General features: G+C 44.4%; 1 protein-coding gene across 1 annotated transcript in view; it reads right to left on the bottom strand.

Annotated features, from left to right (window-relative positions):
* svila (supervillin a) overlaps positions 1-15,050 on the bottom strand; it is a 49,211-nt gene that overhangs the window by 1,701 nt on the left and 32,460 nt on the right. The window contains exons 20-41 of the mRNA XM_087172692.1: positions 14,561-14,617; positions 13,871-14,036; positions 13,086-13,169; positions 12,687-12,713; positions 12,188-12,274; positions 10,598-10,775; positions 10,319-10,491; positions 9,272-9,427; positions 7,738-7,874; positions 6,543-6,690; positions 6,296-6,441; positions 5,936-6,111; positions 5,125-5,278; positions 4,759-5,038; positions 3,142-3,296; positions 2,937-3,042; positions 2,621-2,828; positions 2,387-2,520; positions 2,115-2,270; positions 1,254-1,397; positions 905-1,026; positions 470-625 (exon numbers count right to left, since the gene is read on the bottom strand). Coding sequence (XP_087028818.1) covers positions 470-625; positions 905-1,026; positions 1,254-1,397; positions 2,115-2,270; positions 2,387-2,520; positions 2,621-2,828; positions 2,937-3,042; positions 3,142-3,296; positions 4,759-5,038; positions 5,125-5,278; positions 5,936-6,111; positions 6,296-6,441; positions 6,543-6,690; positions 7,738-7,874; positions 9,272-9,427; positions 10,319-10,491; positions 10,598-10,775; positions 12,188-12,274; positions 12,687-12,713; positions 13,086-13,169; positions 13,871-14,036; positions 14,561-14,617 — 3,150 coding nt within the window. The remainder of the gene's footprint in view (positions 1-469; positions 626-904; positions 1,027-1,253; positions 1,398-2,114; positions 2,271-2,386; positions 2,521-2,620; positions 2,829-2,936; positions 3,043-3,141; positions 3,297-4,758; positions 5,039-5,124; positions 5,279-5,935; positions 6,112-6,295; positions 6,442-6,542; positions 6,691-7,737; positions 7,875-9,271; positions 9,428-10,318; positions 10,492-10,597; positions 10,776-12,187; positions 12,275-12,686; positions 12,714-13,085; positions 13,170-13,870; positions 14,037-14,560; positions 14,618-15,050) is intronic.

Genomic DNA, 15,050 nt, shown 5'->3' with positions numbered 1-15,050 from the left:
CCCCCACACACACAGTTATTTTTACTCTGGTGCTGGAAATACTCACTACAGCATCAGATTCATTGTTAAGAATTATAATAATAAAATTATTATATTCGTGATCCTTTTTTAAGATTCACATCTCCAGTAGGAACCAGCGGGTTTGAGGCTGAGAGCCACAGACAGAGCAGGAAAGTCAGAGGGTGGTTGTTTTTTTTGTCTTTTGAGATTTGGTTAAAAAGCTGCTGCATGTTCAAAATATTTCCATTTAAATTGTGTTCATCACAATTTAATACCAACATGTGTATCTGCTCCTTTAGGTTCTGTGTTGCCAGAATTACAATAAGCTACATTTACACATTAAAATAATAAGTAACATCTACATTTAAATATAAATGATTTTTTGGATGTTTGACATACAGTGATTTTACTGATGGTGATATTTATATTGATTGTGTTGGTTACAGTGACATGAGTGACAGTCTCCTACCTCAAAGTCCTCATCGGACAGGTAGACCTCCAGGCGAAGAGGGTCGACTCCCTCAGGCAGCGGCCGGGCCAGAAGGTCTGCCAGGGGGTACGTGGTTTTACACAGCCGGGCCAACACATCCTCCACCAGGATAATCTGGTTACACACCTCTGCCTCCTGAGAGCACACACACACACACACACACACACACACACACACACACACACACACACACACAGCACTGTCAATATAACTTCAATGCAAAAAGAACCCAGAGAGTTGGATATTAAATAACAAATTTAATTTGAAAAATCAATAATGGATAATGGCTTTACACAGTAAAGTGCACATATTTCAGTAAGTGAGAGTGCACTGATGGCTACACTGTGAGCAGCACTGTTTCATATCAGATGATGTAGCTGGGAGTAATCAGATAAAATGATCTGATCCTCTCACCCTCTCAGTGATCTCAGCGATGTCCTCTCTGTGCTCCCAGCTGGGGAACATGTTGGTGAAGGTGAGCGGCTCCAGACCAGCGTGGATCAGATAGGATTTAGGGGGCTTCTTCTCATTCTTTTCTAATAATAAAATTAAATTAAATTAAATTAAATTAAACAACAGTAGGTATTTGGTTCTGAAGCAGCACATCAGGATTTCCTTTTTTTTTTGCCCATACTGGTGTGACTAATGCTGCGGATGTTCTCCCAGTCCTCACATAAAGCGGTTGAAGAAGGAACAACTAAAATGTTACAAAAGAATTTGTGACTTGTACGTGTCTAGAAATAATAAGAATGAAGTGGACTACCTCTGCAGTACTGCAGCACAGTCTCCATGGCACACTTCCTGTCAGAGTCCCAGCGGATTCGGGCCGAGCCGGTGCTTTCGCTGTCCTGAGGCCACCAGCCCTGCCACAGGTACACCTCATGGTGGTTGTCCACCAGGAACAGGGCTGAACACAGGAGAGTGGAAACAAGATGATTCCACCTTAATTACAGAGGTCAATATTTTTTCTTTTTTGAGAGTCCTTCACAAACGTGCACTCTAAAGCTAAGAGAAAAATAACATTTTCTCCAGGTTTGTGCTCTTGAAGTTTTTGGTGAGGTGGCCTCCCAGCATTTTTTCAAGTTGCTAGATCAACATTAGAGCTGAAGCAATTACTCTATTATTATCATTATTATCATCATTATTATATATATGTTATCCATTCTCTGATTCCAGCCAATCCAATGTGAGGATTTGTTGCTTTTTTATGTTACTATAACCTGATTAATTTGGGATTTTATCATAAAGGTTAATGGAAAATGCTTTGAAAAGGTTTTTGTACAATTTATTTTTGGAAACATTTCAGGGGAACAACAGCTGAAAATATACTTTCCCAATGACAAACATATTTACTTTTCATTTAATTAGGGAAAGTCGTCAGTATCGTTTCCAAACCAAGAATATTTGGTCTCAACTTTAACCTGTCATCACTCAGTATAGTGAATACAAATGAATAGATTTCACATTAAGGTTCATGTTTTGTACTGATGGGTAAACTGGCCAATTTATCAAAACACTGGGGCTGATAGATTAAAGCCAGGGTTATGAAATGGGTGTAGACATGTGGTGTGCGTGTGTGTGTGTGTGTGTGTGTGTGTGTGTGTGTGCGTGCATGTGTGTGTACCTGGCTGTGAGGCTGCATAAAGGTCCTCCTGCAGGAAGGGCATGGAGTTGACCTCCTTGGGGTCTCTGGCAGGGTAGAGGAACTCCACAGCTGCAAACTCACCTGAGCTGCTGCTCAGCTGGTAGAGACGAGGCGTGAAGTTGAACCTGCCTGGGTCTGAAGGTCAAAGGTCAAAGATATGACACATAAACAACTGCACTATTCACACCCTGCATCTGTTGAGCATATAGAAAAGGTAAGATTCATGTTTCACACACTCATATTTCCCCCACCTTGCAGCATGCAGTCGTACGCTTTCCTATCCCTCCTCCCAAGGGCTTCCCAGAATCCCATGGGCTCTGTTCCCTCGTCACATTCCCGGATGGTCACCTTGCTGCTGCTGTGGAGGCCCGTTTCCAGAGGACAGCTGCACAAAGACAAAGGTGTCACAGTGAGCGACATTGTTTCAGATCTCACGATTTCCTTTCGTTCTCTGTTGAATGGAGAGAGGAAAGTTTTCCGCTCACTGCTCTTTGATCTTGTTGGCGGCGGTGCGTGCAACCTCCCGTGTGTGTGCCTGAGTCTTGCAGCCGTGCCACAGGTAGATGAGGGCTTGGCTGACGCTCAGCAGCACCATGGAGACTCTGGAGCGCAGGCTGCTGCAGTGACAGGCCACCTCCAGCAAGTGGCCCTCCACCTCCACCTCTCCCCGCACGCAGTACAGACGCCAGTCATCTGAGGAAAGACAGTGTTCACAGTAACTGATGTGGAAAATACAGAGCTCCTGTGGATGGTTTGTTTTTCCTGAGCAGTGACGGCGTTGAAGTAACAATCTGCTCTTACTCTGTGAGTTTTCCTCCTCCTCTTCTCTCTTCCCTGAGTGGACCACCATCCCTCCCTTGAAGCACTGCAGGAAGCATGGAGGCTCTTTACCCTGCTGGACCTGAACCTGGAGGAAGAGGAGGTGAAACAGGAGGAGAAACAGGAGGAGTCAGGCTGTCTGCACACACAGAAAACACACAGAGTAAACAGACTTTGTGTACAGCACCTGCGCTCCTCGCTCTTCGTCCAGCTCCACCGTCATCAGTGCCGATGTTCCTTTCTCGCTCACGGTGGAGTTGCGGCCCTGCCAGAAGAAGTAGCAGCACTTCTCCTTCCCGGCCCCCGCCGTCCTCAGCTGCTCCGGGTTCTGTCTCTTCCCAACTGATTGTTACAAAGACACTAATGAAGGAGTGTGACGGAAAACTATGAAATGTTGCAAGTTGCTAGCACCTTTTGCAATGGTCACTGTGATCTGCTGCAAGACCTGACTAATGGATGCATGCATTTTGTGTCTCCATGCATTTAGTGTAAATCCACTAAAATCAATTCCTCCACATTTATACAACTGGAATTAAGTTGAGACACCTTCATAAGCAAATATTAAACTATATTAATCTTAGGGGCGCCTTTTTTAATGATTTGAGCACATGGAGCAAGTTCAGTTTGGGTGTGTCCAAATCCAGCTTTGCTATTTTAACAGTGGAGAAAATGGTTGCATTGTTCAGAAGGGTTGGTCTCTTAATCAATAATGGGTGTGTTTTGGGCTCAACATGCAATAAACCGATCAGAGTGTAATCTCCCATTCCCTTTTAAAAGCCAGGCGTGGCTGCACCTTGGCGGATTGCTATTATAATGGAGAATTTGCCAGTAGTTCCCTAAGAGGAAGCAGATCTGCTCCTGTGCAAAGTGAAAGCATGTGAGCAGATTGTCTACAGTAACAGAAGGATTCCACCACACAGGCCCGGCTGCAAACTATTAGACAGAGGGTACAATGCATGCTTTTGCACCCTCTGTTGAAATTTGAATAATAAATGCGGTTATATCAAGTTAAAACCGACCTCTGATGTATGTAGAGGTGTGTGTGGTTATAGTGCAGCCTGGTGATTTAATGAAGGGTGAACACAGTCAACAGTCAAGCCTTATGGTGCTGCAATTTTGTCAGGATGCGCCCTTAAGATAACAGTGGAATACTGTTTGTTGGTCAATTGCACAATTACTTTGCACTGCCTCAAGATACAGCAGCAACGTGCCAGACCACACCTCACCAGTGTTTTTTATTTTAGTCAGTTCACAGCAAAATATTACTGTACCATATGACCGCTAACTGGCTACTTTTTCTCCCTTTTTGGTTACAGTAATTGTGATAATATGGCCTGTAGTGGCACGTCTACCCACATCTGTGGGCATTTGGCTGGAGGAGGATTGGTGTCTACATCAAAGATGTGCTCTGAAATTCTTGGATGTTCTCAGAGTGAGTCAGAGGTATTTCAGAGAGAGATATGTTGACAAGATCTACAGTCTCCCACACATAACCCAAGATCACGTAGTATCTGTGGTTTCTGCAAAATGCTCGTGATCTTATTAGTGGTGTATTCAGTCTAAACATCAAGTTGTTGTTCTGCAGCCTTGGATACTCTACAAGTGTAAACAGAGGAACACTTTCTGCACCACGGCATCAAATGAAAATGTTCTGAGTGTCATTTGTATCATTTCATGCACATTTACCACAGTTCAGTCTAACACGTCCTGCCAGAGTTTAGAATCTAAAATAAAGTTCTGTGGGTTAGAGTCACATACTCTACGTGAAAGTGTCCCAGTTATACAGCAGGAAATCGATACTGACCTGCAGCGCTGACCATGTACTTCCACTTCACCACGTAGGTGTCGCCTTCGTGGAACTGGCCGATGCTCTGGCGCGGCAGGCGGCTGTAGTCGAACTCCAGGATGTGCCACACCTCCACCGCCAGAGTGCTGATCTCATAGCTCCGCCAATCCTCCGCCTCCACCAGGCCGTAGCCCCGCCCCACATTGAACCCATCCAGTTTGGTGCAGACAGGCGCCTGATGGAGGGGCAGCATCAGGGAGGCGTCATACGCCCGGGGCTGATCGGAGGTGGACTGCTCCTGGGGGTGGAGATGAGATGTATAATCCTCTCTGACACATCACTGACAGGATTAGGACTTTTACGTGATGAGGTACTTCCTGATACCTTTTGATCCGTCATGTGGTCGTTGGTGTTTTTTGTGGGGCTGGGGGTTTTCCTCGAGTCGCTCCAGTCCAGGAACTTCTCTTTGAATAGAGTGGTTTCATTGTGCTGAGTCAGTCTGCCGAACACGGCCCAGTCTGGTCGACCCTGGCCTTTCCTACAGGTGGAGAGGACACAGTTCATCAATGACACAATGAAAATGTTCTCCATACACTGTTGTAGTAATAGTCTCTGGTATTCAGTTCAACCTGTGGGCCAGGGCCCACTGGTGGGCCGTGAATATATTGCAAGTGGGCCGACAAATCAATTGCAAAACAGTACAATTCTGGTGAAAAGATGTAATAATATATATTCAAAGAAATAAAAAAAACATTTGAAAATGAAATGAGCTGAAAAAACATTACAAATGTTTAAAAACTAATTCCACTGTTTCCTATATATTCCACTTTTCCTGTGTTGATCCATAAGAAGATATATTTGTGGTTTCAAGAAGCAGAAACCATCTCAGTGTAGTGTGCATTTCTCTGTGGACTGAGCGCTTTGATACTTTCTCAGTATTAATATAGAACCCAGACCTGCTTTACAATCAATCAACACATAGAAATCTCATATACGGGACCTTTAGGGCCTATCACTGTGATAAGCCAATTACAGGAACTTTCATGTTGTCGCTGGCTAGACCACATCGTATACTTGTTTGCTATCTCAGTCTGACTGCGCGCTAAAAGATTAAATCCATGGCAAAAACTGTAGAATGAAAATAGATAGAATAGAATCATGTGTCTGAGCTGCAGCGTGCGCAGTGTTTCCATACTTGGGTATGAGTGGATTGCACTCTCCCGGGTCGAGCGGGTTGATGTCGCAGTTGGTGTAGTCGAAGGTGCCGTTCCACAGGTGCTTGGCCAGCTGAAAGGCCACCTTCCTCTGTGCCAGCGTCACTTCCTTCCCGTGCCAAATGTACATCTCACTGCCGAAGTCAAACACCAAAACCTGCACAGAGAGAGAGAGAGAGAGAGAGAGAGAGAGAGAGAGAGAGAGAGAGGTTTTACAAGCCAACAGTAGCAGCTGCTACATTGTTTTTTTTTCTTTTTTGACCACTGGGGGGAACCAAGTTAAACATAAAACTTCAAAAACATGTCAGCAGGGAAAAAAAGACTAATTCAGGTTGTCTGACCTCTTTGGGGTTGAGCAAGGAACAGCGAGGCATCTTGGCCCAAAAGTCATCATCTGGGACCAGTTTGTCATCCATCAGGCGGTAAATACAGTTCGTCTCCACAATGGCGCCTTCATACAGCTCATCTTCATCTGGGGTTCCTGCAGCTGCAAAAGGAAAGAGACGAGGTCGCCACATTACAGCGCTTCAGGGACTGTTTTTTTCCTCCAGCTTCAGACAGCGTCCGATATGAATATGAATCACTTACACTGATAATTTGACTGTCCTCCCAGAATCTTCCAGAACTCCTTGGCAGGGTGGCTGTTTGTGCAGATGCCCTCCTCGATGACCTGAACGTAGTTGGCCCGACAACCCAAATCTCTCTTGCTCTGGATGAAGTTGGCCAACTCTGAAGCCTGGAAGAAAGAAAGAAAAACTTATTGTGAATAAGTTCCTGTTGAATCAAAAAAACACAGGTTCTCTGTTGAAATGGTTGATGAGCTGTTTACACTTGGCAAAAACATAACGAACACATTATAATGATTTTTAAGTTCATTTCTTAGACATCATTATGGAAGAAAAACTTGGTTCAACACTTTCTAAGATACAAAGAAAAGTCTGTTTAAACCATTTTATCAAACAGATTCATAATGAACTGAATTAAATGATGTGGGCCGCGGCTCAGTGCTTCCCTTTCTGTCGGATTGAGGTCAGCGCCCTGCTCAGTCAATCAAAGGTCAGCAGCCAGTCTGGGCTTTCAACAATAGCCTTGTTTTGTGTGAGTTTCCTGCAACAACCCCGCACACACACACACACACACACACACACACACACACACATACCCCTACACCCCTTTTCGCTTCACACATCCTTCCTTTGCTGCTGCCACTGCTGCTTCCTCCCACGGCTGTGTTGACATCCTGCACGTGAAGCCAGCCCGCCCCACGTAACAACATCCTCACTCCACGGCGTCGCTACGACTGAACTCAGGTTTTACTGAGACGAGCTCGTTCTGCCTCTGCGCCGGTGACAGTCAGAGCCGGAGGCATATTGTTTTCAGGTGGACACGATATCTCAGTAACACCTTCATGGAACTTCTTCAAAGGATGAACTGATTAGCTTTATGGTGGTCAAAAGGTCAAAGGTCAAGGTCATAGTATTGGCCTCATGAACGCAATATCTCTGTCATGCCTTGAAGGAATTTCTTTAAATTTGGAACAAAAGTTCGCCTGGACTCAAAGACGAACTGATTAGATTTTGGTGGTTGAAGGTCAAAGGTCAGTGTGACCTAACAAAACACTTTTTAGCTGGGGCGTCGAGTGGCGCATTGGTTTGAGCAGCCGGCCCGGTTCGAGTCCTGCATCAGACGACCCGTGTCATTCCCTCTATCTCTGCCTCCCCATTTCCTGTCTCTCTCTACTGTGCTGTCAATAAAGGCTTCTGTGTTTTGTGTTGGGACTAACCTTGTTCCTCTCGATGACGTTGGCGAACTCTCCGGTCCAGATGAAGCAGTGGTGCGGCGCGATGAGCAGGAAACAATCGCCGCTGTTCAGGGAGGACGCTCTGGGCTCCACCAGCCTGGTCTGGACGTGCCGTCGGCCTGGTTTTACATACAGACACGCAGACAGGTGGGCTCATCAGTGACAGCTCTGATTATCACTGTGTTATCATACTACGGGTGTCAGGGCAACAATGTGCCCGCCGTCGCCATTTGATCCTGTACATGTATGTAGATAAGTCTGCTTTGTCAAGTACACAGGGTTGTTTAGGAGCCTTGGTGGTTCAGGATCCCTCTGGCTCAACAGAAACCAGCAGAAGCTACTCTGCTACACTGCCGGGTTGGAGTCAGTTGACCTCCTAACAAAGCGGGTACCCCCCCCCGGTGTAGTGCATTCGTTCTGGATTACACTCAGTGGGGTTTGGAGGAGAGGATCAGCCCGGGATAGCGTGAGGTGACCTAGGGAGAATGATTTAGAGCCACAGCTGTCACCAGCAGACTCGTGGAGGAGGTGCGAAGACACCGAAATAGACCGACTCGTCTCCCATTATAGATATCCTCTGGAAAGGAAAGGACGGCATCCTCCAGAGCTTTGTGTAAAACACTTGCTATTTGTTTTTCCATCCACTTGAGCAACTGAGTGGAAACACTACTAAACATACTGATTCACTGGCTGAATATTTCACACTTGACTCCATAAAACAAACAGCTAATTTAACAAATAGGAAAAAGGGGACAGAAGTTTTATATATCTTTCTGCTTGGCTAGCTCGATGCAGTAAATAAACTGAAACCTTAACACTGGTTATTCAAAGAGGACGATTTTAAGGCAAAGTATTTCTTGGTAGAGCGTGATAACCTCTGAATGTTTTTTGTTCTGTCATCTGACAGCTGCCTGGACTCCCTGTTGTAATCCACTGGTTCCAGCTGGTGGGTTGAGGTCTAAAGGTTGACCATGGTGGTTTCTACATTACAGTTACATTTGTGAGCTGAAACTGAATGTTAGCACAGTAGTTAGCACCATATCCTCAAAGCAAGAAGGTCCTGGGGTCAAATGCACTGACATGCAGAATGGATGAATTGACCTTGACTTAAACGCCGGGGCCCACTGGTGGGGGCCGCGAATATGTTGCAAGTGGGCCGACCAATCATTCGCAAAACAGTACAATTCTGTTGAAAAGATGTAATAATATAAAAAAATGTTGGTTTGTTTTGGGAGGTTTTAAAACAAAATTATCTAATGATCAAATAAAAATTAAAAATGTTTAAAAATTCCTTTTTTACACTTTACACTTCTCCAGTGTTTTATTTGAAGTGTTGATCCATAAGAAGATGTATTTGTGGTTTAATGAACCAAAAACCACCTCAGTGTAGTTTTACAGTACATCTCCTCTCTCAGGCTTCTCTCTGACAAAAGGTCTGTATACTAAATATTCAGATGTTGTGAATTCAGGTGCACCTGTGTGTGTACAGCTGAGGAAGCCTCTCCATTCAACTGACCTTTGACCTGCAAGAGCATGAGCTTCTTGTACGGCACGGCACTGTTGTTGGACATCTGCTCGGAGATGTTGACGCTGCGCAGGTTGACGTTGCTGAAGTTCTCTTTGCTGGCGAGTCCAGCCAGAGCCACCTCAGAGAAGCCCGAGTTCTTATTCACTGCAGGGAACAGAACATAGCAGAACACAGAGAGAGGTCATCACACGGAACATTAAATCATTATGTTTAACGCTTATGTGTGGATAAGTAAAGAAGCAGCAGCCAGACACACACACACGACAATGAAGTTCTCTGCACGACAGCAATAAAAACTTAAACTGTCTCTGGAGTATTTGTTTCTGTCAGAGGAGGGGAAGGAGGAAGCTGCATGACTTTGTCTTTGCAGGTTCTCTGACGTCACTCTCACCACGTGCACTAAGATTTTGAGGACTGCTCTGCACAATGACAGGAAACGGACTCCAGGACCCAGATCTGGTGTCAGATGTGGGTCAGTTAAAGTGCCAAAGTAGTTTGAGCGGGTTAATCCACAACATGGAGAGACTATTTATAGCGTGCATCATATCAGTGATGCTTCATTTAGTATCTGATTGATCGACATGTATGTTCTGCTGTTTATCTGTTCGCTGTAAAGGTGGGAGCCTTTCGCCTTTCTACCAATATTATAAAGACAAGACGAATCCAGGCGTTTATTACACTACAGGATCACAACTCGTCACAGGAAGGCAGACATGTTTGTTGTTGTATTTCTGCAGCATCACACCTATAAAAGACACTTCACAACACAGCACAGTCTGACAGGAAGGGGTAATGTTTGATTTCCTTTGATTTTCCTTTGGACCGGCCAGGACTGATTATTTGATGCCATAGACAAATTAGAACAACTTAAAGAGACTATAACGTACAAATTTCACTTCAACATTCAAGGTTTAATAGTGGAACGTGAACAATTATACTGAATATGTGCAAATTTAGAGGCAATTTTGTCACATGTAGTGTCCCTGAGTATTTTCATCTCATGTTTTCTCCAGCTCCTCATCCTCTCTCACTCACTCTTCTCAGCCTTCATCCTCTTGCTCTCCAGCAGCCCCACGTTCAGCCTCTGCTCTGTGTACTCGTGTCTGATGTCTTCCCTGGCGGCGAGCATCTTCAGAGGGTTCCTGGACGCTTGGACGTTGCGCGCCGGGCGCACCGCTCGCTTGTGCTGCACCATCTCCGAGGTCAGCCTGGGAGGGGAGGGGGAGGGTCAAGATTAACAGGAAAGGGCTTCATAATGATGTCTTAGTCAGGGTTATTGTTACTTCAAACCGACGTCCGGCAGTGAAAACTTACTTTGGCACCTGCGGACCGAAGATGGCGTCAAAGTCGTCGTCTATCTCCACCCTGTTGACGATGGAGGGCAGCTCCTCCACGTGGCGGTAGAACTTGGAGAAAGTCTCATCTTCCAGGGTCATCACCTCCTTCACCTTCTTCTCCGTCACTGTGATGGTAGCTTCTGGAAGTCCACACACTGGGAGGGGAGAAGACATGGCTGCGTGAGGATCACACCACAGAATATAATCTTAGTCATGTTTGCACAGGCTTTGACAAATGTACTGCTAATGAATAAATTTACAATTTACATTGTAACTTTTCATCATTAAGACAACTTAACATGTTTTGCCAACATACCTCTGTCACCTGACCCGTGTGCCCCATGAAGAAAACTTAACATAAAGCTAGTAAAAGTCTGTTCTGTGCATGCATAAAGAAACATAAAAATTATAATCCTCTTCACTTATATTAATAAGTAAAAAACTAATTTTTGATACGATCTGTGCCTGATTCACAGGAAATGACAGATGCATGTACTGGACACAATGTGGAAGACAAAAGCTGGTGCATACACACATTTGAATATAATAGGGAAGACATGTGGAGGCGCAGCTGTTGTTGACTTCCCCACTGAAGGCCTGTTTATGACGCAGGCTGGTCAATACACATCATCATGAATGGGACTCAGACGTAACTATCTGTTGTGTAAATGTTCCATACGGGTTTTATTCAGCACCACAGTGACTGCACGATGTTTGGTGTCTGATGGATGAGAGGGAGCTTTGAGTTCAAAGTGTTGATACAAAGGAGAAAGTGATTTTTGCTCTCATCATTGATCGATTTAAAAACTTGTTGCCAGTGAAGCTTTAATTAATGACGCTCCTCTTCAAATAACAAATCCCAATAAGCTTTCTTATCAATTCCTTTATTAAATGTTATTACAGAGCAACTGCTGCCTATATCATATCATCCAACAGGGAACATGTATGGAATGACAAGAGACTAATTTGGACGTCTTGTTAATTAGGGTTTGTGTGGTCTATAAATATTGTTTGTTTTTCCTTCTTTTGAACCTCCTTTAAACGGGCTCTTTCAGTGTTTCCTGGTTTATTAAAAAAATTCATTTTCTTTGTACATCAGAGAAGATATTAAAGCAATACATTTGCAAAACCTTTAATCTGTGCACGGTGAAGTGATACGGCAATGTTCCTCTGTGACTCTGGCACCTATTCAGGAATGAGACCATCATGTTAACGGCCATTAAATTTGCGTAAGGAGGTGCATGTCGGCAGTAACAACAGGTTTCAACAAATCAACCAGGACTGAAATCTAACAGACTCAAAGTAGGAAAATACTGAATGCCCGGACTAATCTCTAAAGAATCACAGTGAACTGCAGAATACTGGACTTAATGCAAGTTTGGTTTCTGTTATTACATCAGATAAGAATGAGATGTCATTACATGAATCTATATCTAATTACAAGTTTATAAAGTGGCTCCAGTTTCACATTATGTGAACAGTGTGACAGGTCTGAGTCCTCACTCTGTGACTGAGTACGGAGCCGTGGCCTGATGAACTTATGCACCGCACGCTGAGCAAGACTCACCTTTACTGTTGAGCTTTCCCAGGAACGACTCCAGCTTATCCAGCTTCATGTCTGACTCCAGGTTCAGATCTGGTATGGCCTTGATCTCTGCACAACCACACAGACACACACACACACACACACACACACACACGCCATAAATTTACATCACGTTTCATCTCAGCACGGATCTCCTCTCTGAACAGGCGGGCTGAGCTTCTGTTGTTTATAGAGCCATCGATGCTGATGTTGGTGTTTCTACGATGACTGAGCATGATGAACAGTCACAATCACGTTAATGTGAACACAGTCACAAGCGTTGACTATGACTTCTTATTCTGCTATTCAGACTCATGCATATTCATCAAAGTCAACATGGTTTAGATTCTATTAGGCTTTGGAAGCTAATAGAAGTCTCACAGCAACATCAGCCACTTTAGCGTTGATGATATTGGTGGTTTTGGTGGTGATGATGAATTGTGCATACAGTGCAACACACACAAAAAAAGTAGGTATACACCTTCAGTATCAGACACCTCCTCCATGTCTTTTGAAAGAGAAACAAAAGGAGTCAGTTACACAGAGTCCAAATGAGATTGGGACCAGAGTCAATTAAAAAGACTGTGAATTTAACAGCAGTGAACAAACTGTCAACTCAGTGGCTCAGGATCAGAAATGATATAACACAGGAACCCAGCTGAGGATGTAACAAAGTCATATAATTAAGTCTAAATCAGATTGGTGCAGCAGCTGAGCTCTCCAGCTAAATGAGATAAACAGCTCTAAGTGATACGAGGTAATCGGAGGACACGGGAGTGTAGAAGAGAGAGGCAGAAAATAACATTACTGTATAACAGAAGATGTATAAAAATAGTGTAAAGCAGAATAAATGAGCGAGACAGCTGGGGAAGGAACCCACCTTCCTGTGGTTTGGAGATGGCCGGGCTGCTGTTCTTAGGTTTGGATGGGACCGGAGACTGGAGGGCAGAGGGAGAGGCCAAGCCTGAAGCGGGAACACGGACAAGCATGAGCATCCAATCACCTACACAGCATGACATGGTTACACACCATCATTGTCAATTGATGAAATGTCCAAAGAGTTATTTACTTTTTTCCCCTCAGAGTTTCGTTTCATTAGAAGATTAGTCGTCACTGTATGAGAACTGTTACCGACAGACTTTCAGTATCACCAGTATAACACAGTTAACCACATTGAAGTTGTGGCTGTAAAACTGCAGTGAGCTGAGACACTAAAATGCTCCACTACAACATTAAGTACTTTCAAATACTTTCTTTATGTTTGTTACTATGGGCGAACTCTTACACATTAATTACACTTTAAATCAGAACCACTGTTAACAAAAAATATCGATTGGAGCAGTGTCCAGGGTTTCTTTACTGCATGTAGGAATTTTGCAGATTAACAGTAGAAAACAATGACTGGAACTTACAGCTGTAAAACATGAGCCTAAAAAGCATCCGGAGCTACAGAAGCACCGTCTGTGATGCCTTAAAATAGTTACATGCATCCTTCCTATTCCATTCTCCATTAGTCGTACCTGCTAATAGGGAACAACTTCAACCATTAAACCAGTGTCTGCCTCTCTGCGGTGTAACCATTTAATGCATTTCAGTGTGTTTGCGTAAGAGCTGGGGAAAGAGAAGTGTGTTGAAGTGGGGTGTGTGTTGAGTTCGCCCTCTGACCTTTCTTCACCATGCGCGCAGCCACAGTGAACTGGGTGGAGTCGTTGGCGGCTCCGTGGCCTTTGGTCTTCCACGCCTCCTCCTGGGCCACTATCAGCTGCTTCCTCTCCTGGATGGACATGTGAGCCTCGATCCTCTGGCACTCCATCTCCGCCTCAGCTATTCTCTACGGAGAGAGAGAAGAGAAGATGCTGAACACTTCTGACAGGAGGTTAAGGGAATGATCTACATTAGGATACCTGTACACTGTAATGCAGCCTCAATTTGTGATGTTTGATGCATTCCAGGAGCCGCTCTGTCAGGGCCACATTCACAAACAGACAACATAGCCAAGCAAAAACAAGGATACCAAAGGGGGGGGGGGGGGGGGGGGTAATTAATGAACATGAAGCACATTAATCCTACCCTCACACTGGAAACAAGCCTTTTACCTTCACCTGCAGGAAAATGATTCTGCAGGATGCAACAAGCCTGTGAGGGCAGATGTTTCTCTCAGTAAACAAGCTTTAGAAATATTTTAGTGTCACATGAAGTTAAAATGGGTTAATACAGTGACAATTTCCTTCAGTAACTGCCACTCATTTTGTTTTCACTTAGAGAAACTTTGCTCAGTGTGTGCGCAAAGGCGGTGGGGGGGGGGGGTATTCGCGAGAGCACTTCACACAGTATCCACAGGGCTGGCTGAGTCACCTTCCGTCTCCAGGGGTGTTTCTCATCCACCTGCACGGGTCTGGGAGATCTGGTGGCCTTCACAACCAGAGGATGAGGAAGAGGAAGGTAAGAGAGGATGAAGATCATGAGATAAGTATGAAGAAAATAAGACAGCAGCTGTATATGGTGGGAAAAAGTCCACAAGCTAGAAGCTGCAGGGGCTGCCATGCTGCTCAGAGGCAAAGTGATGAAGCTTTGGGGCGGGGGTAAATATTTGGTGGTATAAAACAACAAAGGGCTGCAGAGCACTTGTAATCATGATGTGCTTTTGCCAAAATTGTTTAAAGCTACAACTGAAGGAGTAGAAAGAATTTAAAGATAGAGATGTAGATATTTGTGGTGAAACAGTGAAACTTGCTCAATGTACATTTTACAGATTCTCAATCAAATGATTAAGTTGCCTGTTCAAACAATAGGGTTTGTGATTTGTATATGGATTTCAGAGCTTAGTGAAGTAGGCTGGAGGGGG

Source organism: Seriola lalandi, unplaced genomic scaffold (genome assembly GCF_002814215.2).
Source record: "Seriola lalandi dorsalis isolate HSWRI2012SDOR001 ecotype SW California unplaced genomic scaffold, Sedor1 jcf7180002053606, whole genome shotgun sequence".
Lineage (NCBI taxonomy): Eukaryota > Metazoa > Chordata > Actinopteri > Carangiformes > Carangidae > Seriola > Seriola lalandi.
Note: the sequence above shows the minus strand (reverse complement) of the source record. Positions and strands in the feature narration are given on the sequence as shown.